Source organism: Leucopleurus acutus, assembly GCF_964270905.1.
Source record: "Leucopleurus acutus genome assembly, chromosome: 2".
Taxonomy (NCBI): domain Eukaryota; kingdom Metazoa; phylum Chordata; class Mammalia; order Artiodactyla; family Delphinidae; genus Leucopleurus; species Leucopleurus acutus.
Window position 1 is genome coordinate 48,356,102 of NC_139143.1, and position 10,058 is coordinate 48,366,159.

The window sequence follows — 10,058 nt, forward strand, 5'->3', positions numbered from 1 at the left end:
CCTTATCAGCCAGTGCTGAATATTGTTTTAAATTTTTGCTAGTCTAATAGGTATGAAATATTTTAATTGGCTTTTTAAAATTATTACAGCCATCCTTTTATATGGTTATTAGTCATTTATATTTGTGTCCTTTGCCTACTTTTAAGCCTTTGCCTATTAGATTTTGCAAATTTTTTTACCCATTTGGAGTTTTCCTTTTAACTTTGAATATACTGTTTTTAATATTTGCCTTTTTAAAGAACTAAAAATTTTTTATGTAGTGGAATCTATTCATTATTATGGCTTCTGGCCTTGATGTCATGCTAAGTAAAATCTTTCTACCCTTTGAGATTATAAAAATACTCTCTAGTATCATATTCTAGTTATTTTATGGATTTAGTTTTTACGTGTAAAAACTTTATTCCATCTATAATAGTTTCCTAGGGCTGCCATGACGAATTACCACAACCTTGGTGGCTTAAAATAACAGAAATTTATTCTCTCACAGTTCTGAAGGCCAGAAGTCCAAAATCAAGGTGTCGGCAGGGCTGCACTCCCTCCAGATGCTCTAGGGGAGATTCCGTTCCTTGCCTCTTCCAGTTTCTGGTGTCTCCAGGTGTTCTTGGCTTGTGGCTGCATCGCTCCAATATCACATTGCTGCCTCTTCTTCGGTCTCTCCTCTGTGTTATCTCTCACAAGGATACTTGTCATTGGATTTAGGGCCCACCCAGATAACCCAGGGTGCTTTCATCTTGGGATCCTTAATTATATCTGTACAGACCCATTTTCCAAATAAGTCACATTCATAGATTTCAGAGATTAGGACATGAACATATCTGGGGGCCACCATTCAACCCACTCCACCATTTGAAATTGAAATTTTTGTGTGACACGGGTAAGGAATTGTTTTAGTTTTCTATTGCTGCATAACAAATTATCACAAAATTTCATGGCTTAAAACAACAAACATTTATTATTGCACAGTTTCTGTGAATCAGGAATCCAGGCATGACTTAGCTGTGTCCTCTGCCTCAGGGTTTCTCACAAGGCTGCAGTCAAGGTGTTGGCCAGGTATAGGGTTGCATATAAAGTCTCAGATAAGGATCTGCTTTTGAGTTCATGTGACTGTTGTTAGCATTTGGTTCTCAGATGCTGTTGGCCAGCAGCCACCCTCAATTCCTTGGTACTTGGGCCTTTCCAACATAGCAGCTTGCTTTATCAAAGCTTGCAAGACAAGAAGGCCCTAGAGAGTCTGCTCATAAGATGGAAGTCACAGTCTTTTGTAAATTTCTCATGGAAGTGACATTCTGTCCCTTTTGCCACATTCTGTTGGTTAGAGGCAAGTCAGTAGGCCAGTCCACACTTCAGGGAAGGGCTCAACTACACAAGAGTGTGAATTCAGGAAGTAAGGATCATAGGAGATCATTTCAGGAGTCTGCCTACCAAAGGAGCTACATTTTTTTCCTAACTGGTGAGCCACCAGTTCAAGTACCACCAATTAATTGACTAATTCAGCTGTTTCCCAGGAACTGAAATGCCACCTTTGTCATATATTAAAACCTCATATATACTTGAGTCTGTCTAGATATTCCTCTGTGTCATATATCTTCTCTGTCAGTTTCCATGCTACCTTACTGTTCTAATTATTTTTCTCTGATTATTGTAACTGATACTTTGTTTTAAAAGGTATTGATTTTTACATACTTATCTTTTATCTGACCACATATTGAATTTTCCTACTCATTCTAGTAATTTTTCATCTTTTAATATTTAAGCGGTATATAATTATCATACACTTAGACAAATAAGTATAATTCTGATATCCCTTTTCAACATTATTCATCAGATTCTTATCTTACTGGATTGGCTCCAGAACAGTGTTCTTCCCCAGTTTTAATTTGGATGAGTGTTCATTACTAGACAAGACCAATAACTAAATTTACTTAAAAGGCTGTCAGAGATTTATTTCCACAAAAGCACCAGGCCCAAATGGTTTTACTGCCAATTTCCAAGAGACCATTATATAAGTTGATTGCTGATGGTTTCTGATAAATTCTTAGTTCTAGCTTACTAAATTGTTATCAGAATATATAATCAATCAAAAAATCAAATAACTGTTCAAAATCTTTTGAGATGATCATACAGTTTTTTTTTCCCCCTTTTAACCTATAACTATAATGAGTTGAACCATCCTGGAATTTCTGGAATAAGTTATTGGGTAGGTAGCAGCATTCTGTTAATATACTGTTATATTTGGTTTAATACAGATTTTTGCAACTATGTTTACTTAAATTCACAATCGCTTGTTTTGTTGTATTTGGGTTATCAAGACTGTGCCAGCCATGAAATAAATTGGGAAGCTTTCTGGCTTTTTTGGGTGCTTCATAATGGTTTAAATAACAGGAATTATCTGTTCCTTAATTTCTCCTTAAAATAACCTCCCTTCCTCACCCCACCAAGTCATTATCTCATACTTTATTTTCTTAGTAGAAAGTAGCACTTACTACTATTAAAATTATTTTATTTATAAGTTTAATTACTAACTTATGTTGGTCTTCCTGCTTCATGAAAATCAGGGACCTCCTTCTGTCTTACTCATCAGTGTGTCCCTGGCACCTAGAACAGTATCTGGTACAAAGGCACTCAATAAGTATCTGTTGAATTGGTAGAAGTCTAAAGCTGAGCAGAGTAAGGGGATATACATAGTTATTGAATACTGTTGTTCTCCTTCAGAATGAATATTGATATTATCACAATTATTTAAAATTTCCTGAGATTAACCAGCTTCTTTGCTTAATTCATGCTAAATAAACTTTTCCCTTTTTTGCAGGTGATCAGAGGATTGTTGAAATTTTGGCCAAAAACATGCAGTCAGAAAGAGGTGCATTTCATTCAACAAAATCAGTGCATTTTATTAGAACTTCTCAATCTCAGGGCTATAAACCATGCTTCTTTGGGCTGGGTGTATCATCACTGCTACCAAGCGGGAGATGTTCTGTGGGGATTAGAGAGACTTGGTAGAATATCTGTACATCATAGTAAATTGCGTATACTGTCAAGAGTTTTTTCATCCACTGTTTAATTTGTAGGTTAACCTTCTCATTTGTGTTTTCTATATTAACATCATGTAATTTGTCATGTTTCTTAAAAGAAAATTTTTTTAACCTAGGTGATGTTTTTAGGAGAAATTGAAGAAATCTTAGATGTCATTGAACCAACACAATTCAAAAAAATTGAAGAGCCCCTTTTTAAGCAGATATCCAAGTGTGTATCCAGTTCTCATTTTCAGGTATGATGTTTTCAGTGAAGCCGTTTTTATTTTATACTATTACTTCTTTTCTCTTTTAGTTTTGACATTTCTAAATGTCTTTTTTTAGGTTGCAGAAAGGGCACTGTACTTCTGGAACAATGAATATATTCTTAGTTTGATTGAGGAGAATATTGATAAAATTCTGCCAATTATGTTTGGCAGTTTGTACAAAATCTCCAAAGAACACTGGAATCCGTAAGTGTCTTTTATGTTGATTGTGTTATTTTTGTGTTTTTGTTTTTTTGACCTCTTTGTCATTTGATCTCATAACTCATACTTATGAAACCTGTACAGATTTGGAATTGATCCCAAGGTTAACGTCACATAGTTTTATTCTATTCTGCACTGAGTTTTATGAAGTTGTATGTGTGTCTGTATGTTCTGGGGTTTTTTTGTTGTTTGTTTTTTTTTTTGGAGCAGAGAAAGGTTTATTGCAGGGCCAAGCAAGGAGAATGGGTGGCTCTTGCTCAGAAACCCTGAACTCCTGTATGTTCTTAATTTCAACTTAGAATTGCAAATCTAGGGACTGTCTGGTGTGACATTCTGTACCAGTGTGTGGTTAAACCCTGTTGGGGAGACCAACCCAACATCTGCAGAGGATGCACATGCGACTGTGTGCTGCCAGTATCCAGTCTCACCTCCATAGCTGGCCTAGCCCAGGGAGAAGCTTCAGTGCTCAAGGTCACATCAGTGATGTTTAGATTGCATACATTCTAAATTCTGTAACACCCTTATCCTGTGTTTTACTTTTCTTCTTACAAGTTACGGTAATTGGATCTTTTTCAAATTTCTTTTAATGCTGTTACTCAGGGTTTGTGATAGTAGACTCTAGAGCAGACAGGAAGCTGACCATAACATTTTTAGGGTTTAATCTAAGCATGATACAGTGGGAAGGACTGTATCATGGAAGGAGTTTTGGAATCAGACCGACCATCTCTACTACCACTGGCTGTGTGACCTTGAGCAAATTACTAAACTTCTTGAACTTCAGTTTGTCAGCTCTAAAACGGATTGACTGAGTCAGCTAGCATCTAACCCATTTCAGAGATGATAGTGTTACATTTCCCGTCTGTTAGTAGCATCAGTAACCCAGCACTGGCTTGTTTTCATTTTAGGACCATTGTAGCACTGGTGTACAATGTGCTGAAAACCCTCATGGAGATGAACGGCAAGCTTTTCGATGATCTTACTAGTTCATACAAAGCTGAAAGACAAAGGTATTTGACATTTTTATTTATAGACTTATCTGTACATTTTAGATTAGTTGAATGTGATTCAGTCCAATAAGGTATTCTAAGTTAAAATTATGTTTAAGAAGCCAATTGCTGCAGTAGGATGAATTGAGAGATTGGGATTGACATATATACACTAACATGTATAAAATAGATAATTAATAAGAACCTGCTGTATAAAATAAAATTCAAAAAAGAAAAAAAGCCAATTACATTTAGCATTTCAATTTGAATGTCTCTAATAAGTACTTTAAAGTCATTTCCAGGTAAACTCCTAATGGTTAGATTATGATTTTAATGTGGATCATAAATTCTGTTTATCTCATTCTGAGCCTTAGACTTTATCAGTATGATAACATCTGCATTGTGAAATACAATTTATGCTGGATTTTAAATACTATTTTACATAATTATTTTCACATTTAGGAGAATTGCTTTTGTCCACATGGGCTTCCATAGTGAGCTTATTCTTCATCTGTTCCCTGCACAATAACTTGATAGTTTTTAAGCTTCACATTTTAACAAAGTGGTATTTTAAAGTCAGTATAGTTCCCTTTGGGGAAGGGGAAACTCACATAAGGATATTTCTGTGGCTGAGTACTATTACTGACATTTTGTTCCTTGCAGTATATATTTTAGTGAATAAATGGTCGCACACATTAGCATTTAGGAACTTGGCTTAGTGATTACCTCCTTTTGAAAATTTCATAAATTACTACAAAATAATCTAAAAATCACTTCCTTCTCATATATTTATTTCAGTTTCAATAACTGCTGTACCTGAGCCTATTTATTTCTAATAAGTGTATTAACTATTCTGTTTGGAAAAGCTGATCTATTTTGACTGTAAGTTCCTAGTCCTGGTTTTCTGGTGGCAAGTAGAGAAAGGATCTCTCTTCTTCAAGGCCATCCTAGTCCATCAGTAACTAACTCAATGCACTATTTCTTTTAAATAGCATCTTTCAGGCAGGAATAGAAATTAGGTACATAGTTTGAGTCCCAGGAAGCAATGTGAAGAAGGAAAAATGACTAGGATCATATGAAACTTATATTTGAAAAATGCATATTTCACATAACTAAGAGCGATCATTATATCTTACTGGCTGCGTAAATCAGCACTTTAGTCCCCTTAAAACATATGTAACTGCAGAACGGTAAGCCCATGGTTTTTTCACATGTTCATATAGCCCTTCAGAATAGTTTGGTCCAAGTTATTCAGAAATGTTCTCTTTAGAACTGAAATTAAGTAGTTGAAGCAGCATATTTTGAGTTTTGCTTTTTTCGAGGTTATTCAAACTTTAAAGTCTCCTTCTGACATGCAGGAGACAAGACATAGTAAGACACAGACTGGTTGGCAGCTAGCGACGTGGAGCCAAAAGGATATGGCTTCCACCTGGAAACGGCTCCAGGCTGACTCGTGGCCAGCCCTTCAGTCTGTCGGCAAGACCCCACTGCAAGGGGTTTACTGCAAGGGGTGACTAAGTACTTTGCCAACCATAAAGCACAGATGCCACAGTCGTGGTGGTGGTGGTGATAAAATGCAGGGAGGGAAGGCGAACGATAGCTTTCCGTCGGTACAGGAGCCACACAGACGTGGTATTACACTCAGGAGATGAAGATGAGTAACGCGGTGCTCTAGGTAATATACAGTCTCAAATGCTTTAGTAGAGGGATTTAAGTGACATGTGAGTGAACAGTCTGTTCTCCAGCCAACTGCCAAACAGCATGTTTCTCCAAGCTCTGAAATAAAAGTTTCTAACTGCAAAAGTCTTGATTTACAGGGAGAAAAAGAAGGAATTGGAACGTGAAGAATTATGGAAAAAATTGGAGGAGCTAAAGCTGAAGAAAGCTCTAGAAAAGCAGAACAGTGCTTACAACATGCACAGTATTCTCAGCAATACAACTGATGAATAAAAAAAGCCTTCCACCTCCGTTGGATAGGTGGTTTTGTACACTTTTCTGAAATATGTAAAAATTATGAAACCTCATCAGTGTAATTAAAAGGCCAATTTTTTTTCTGGCAACTGTAAATGAAAAAAAATATATGGACTCAACATAGCTCTGTGCTATATCATGGCCATAGTATATTGTAACCTTTGTCTAATCATTGATTTGTGTCCCTCTTCTGAAGTTTCACAGAAATGAATGAGCTTTATCATCAGTGATATGAGTGAAATCATTACGGGAGTGGTAAGAATCATGACTTGAATTCTGTCTGGGTTGTGTTGCACATAGATACAGTAGAGTCTGCTCTGTGTATTTTTCCCTTTGATAACGTGCTTTCACATTGCTGCAGACCTTAGTTACATCCCAGGACAAAGACTTTCCTAAAGTAAAACTAAGGTGTAATTCTTGTCCTTCCCTTCCTTCATCTCTCCCAGAAATATGACGGAGGGAATTACTTGCCCTAAGCCTTCCTTCACAGAGATATTACTGTACTCTGGAATTTGAGCAAAACCTTAAATTTCCAGGCTTTCTAAAGCACAAATTATAAATAAAAGCTGGGAACGTAAACCAAATTCTTCAGATCGATCCTTATGGACATCCCCCTTCATCTGCAGCTCCCCAGAGCGCTGAGCACAGATTAGTGGGGGCAGTGCCATGAACACAGCCTGCCTCTCAGTTCATTCCTCCTCTTCCTCCCAAAGGCTGAAGGCAGGGCCTTTCCAGTCCTCACAACCTGCCCTTCTCCAGTACCTCCTGATGCAGGGATGGAGGCTTTGAGTCCCACGGTGTGGTGATGCAGAGCGCTCATTGTCACTGCCTGGCTTTGTGTAAAGGAAATGCAGTAGGCTTCCTCTGTAGGGTTCTGAAAAAGCTGACTCTAGAGAAGTCGTATATGTTTCTACTTGGTCAAGTATTTTCTCACATTTTGTTATCAGAGTACCATTCCAATCTCTTAACTTGCAGTTGTGTGGAAAACTGTTTTGTAATGAAAGATCTTTATTGGGGGATTGAGCAGCATTTAATAAATCTATGTTTGTATTTTGCCTTACGTCGACTTTGCTTTTTTTCAGCACTAAGGTTAGGCGCTCAGAAGAAGCCTGCCCCCCTTCATTCATACATATATACATACGTACGTACGTACATACATACGTGTATATAGAGAAAATTTTAAGGCAAATTGCAGGTTGTACACCAGTTAAAGAATAGGAAGACTGTGTGCCAGAGTCGAGTGTTCTAGCCATTTACCAAAGTATATCTGCTGTATAGAATTTCACATAAAATTCTAAGTTCTAGGATATCCTTCCATCTTCCTTCATGTCCCTTTATGTTTGGAGGATGGGTTTAACTTACCTTAAATGTGTGTACATATGTACATAGTTTTAATGGAAATAGACCCATGGGATTTCCCTGGTGGTCCAGTGGTTAGGACTCCATGCTTTCACTGCCAAGGGCCCGGGTTCGATCCCTGGTCAGGGAACTAAGATCCACATGCCGTGCGCTGCGGCCAAAATAAAATAATAAAATGAAATAGACCTAGGAGGATAAATCTCAAAATCTATAATAAGTAATAACAGCACTGTTTTTATGGGGGCAGGGAGATCGTTACAAAGTTTTCAACTACTGGTGTCTGCTTCTACTCTTTCACATCCACGAAAAACAACTCTAGCACACTATTCCTAGGTCACCGTGAAAGCACCTCGTTCTGCTCGCCGTGAGACCAGGAGAAACTCCTCTTCCTTTCGGGACGTGGCTCCTATCTTACGATGCTCTCAAATGGCCGCCACCTCAGCCGTCCAGGCCCAGTGCTCTTGCCAGATGCTGTACACTCACCTAAGGCCGGCCGGGATCACTGACAACGGGGGGCAGCACACGGAGAAGGAAAGGGTGACCCTGCTACAGAACACAGCAAAAGGCAAGCCCCTGCCCCCCCAGAAGAGACGGTTGGGTCTAAATGTCTATTTTGTGGACGGTCTAGGCATACATTTCCTTCACTGAAGAGCAGCCAGAGTAGATTCTGGCAGGCTGCAGCTAACAGCTGTTGTGGAAGAGAGCGCTAGAAATGCCCACTTCCTAATTAATTAGCTGCTTACTTGAAAACACGTTCAAGAGGTCTCTCAACTTTCTACAGTACAGGAAGTACAGTTTTAATATGTTCATTGGAGCAAATTTTGTTAGCTATTTAATATTAAAGTGGTGTGTCATCTTTAGAGAGAATTTAAAAATACACATACCTGTTTTTCAGTGCTGTTAACGTAAGCTTTAATGCCTGGCTTTGCATTTGCCTTACAATAAGATTTTATAGAGACAGGACCTAGGCTCAAGTTTGTACCTGCTTCTGTGCCATAGAAAAATAGCAGGGAATATTTCCTTACACAAGTTCCCTTTTAATAATTCAACCAAAAACCACAGTTTCTTGCTGCTAACTAGATACAAGATTAAAATTGCCCCACTCATACACTTGAGTTGTTCTCTTTGAATTATCTAAAACCGGGTTACAAAACTGAAGAAATGCTACCAAGTCCTCTTTGGAGGCAAAGGGCATGTAAATAATTTAAAACTCTGGAAATAATCTTCATAACCTTAAATCAGCCAATGGCTACCGTGTGAAAAATACCCAGAGGTTACTCATCTCTGTCACAGGCTGGGCTGAAAGCTCTGAGGGTCATACTGAGGGCCCCTTTCTCAGATGGGTGGGGGGTTTGTAGGACAGGAAGAGCTAACACAGCTTATTCATGGGGCTTTATTGTCACTTCCTGACCACCTGCCATCTATCGCCTGCCCACCTTGCCCTTCCCTGGACGTGGTCATGATGTACCTTGGGAGTCCAGACCCGTCCATCGTGTAAGTCCAGGCTCACACTCCCTTTTATTTGGAGGTCACGGAATGAAAGCGTACTGGTGCCTGTTGATTTAGCAGATATGCATACTGGCACACTGATTCCTTTTGTATTAACCTAACTTTTATTCACCTATTAATGAAATCATCAAAATACACTGAGTAGGCACCTGCTATGTACACATGTCCTAGTGTTTTTGTATGTTAATCAGTCCGAACTCACACCTGCATCAACCAACATTCTAGCCAGACAGGTAGGTGGCTAGTCAGTCCACAAGAGATCTAATTACTAGTTTTTCTAGTAGCTTTAAAAAAAAGTCTCATTTAATATTAAACAAGAGAGCGTGTCAGGGGCTGGCAGATGGCACCAGAGACGTGAGGGGTTTTGCATTTCTCACACACGGTACACCGGTTCCACAGCACGACCTCCACACCCAAAGAAGTCACTGGTGGGGGAGAAGAAAATCACACTCTCCTGTCCATTTAAAAAAATCTCAAGAAAAAAACCTAAGGTCAGAGCCTTAATCATCCTGTTAGACCTTAACTATACACCAAACCGAGAAGGAAGGCAGCTTCCAAAAACCTTCAGGAAACTGGATTATATCTAATTCCATCCTCCACGCACCCTATTCATGTCATATGTCAAAAAATGTTCATTAATAATTTAAATACTTAAATAACGGTTAAGGTCATCCACTGGATCTGTTCCATTGGGCTCTAGACAGTCTCTCTGAGGACCAGTTAGAAGCTGCAGT

The 10,058-nt window shown here is 38.5% G+C and overlaps 1 protein-coding gene across 1 annotated transcript in view; it reads left to right on the forward strand.

Moving 5' to 3' along the window:
• The window catches only part of PPP2R5A (protein phosphatase 2 regulatory subunit B'alpha), a 92,109-nt gene extending 84,577 nt beyond the window's left edge, over positions 1-7,532 (forward strand). Inside the window, exons 9-13 of the mRNA XM_082832654.1 lie at positions 2,810-2,860; positions 3,149-3,268; positions 3,357-3,484; positions 4,405-4,506; positions 6,303-7,532. Coding sequence (XP_082688780.1) covers positions 2,810-2,860; positions 3,149-3,268; positions 3,357-3,484; positions 4,405-4,506; positions 6,303-6,435 — 534 coding nt within the window. The 3' untranslated portion in view covers positions 6,436-7,532. The remainder of the gene's footprint in view (positions 1-2,809; positions 2,861-3,148; positions 3,269-3,356; positions 3,485-4,404; positions 4,507-6,302) is intronic.
• The last annotated feature ends 2,526 nt before the right edge of the window (positions 7,533-10,058 follow it).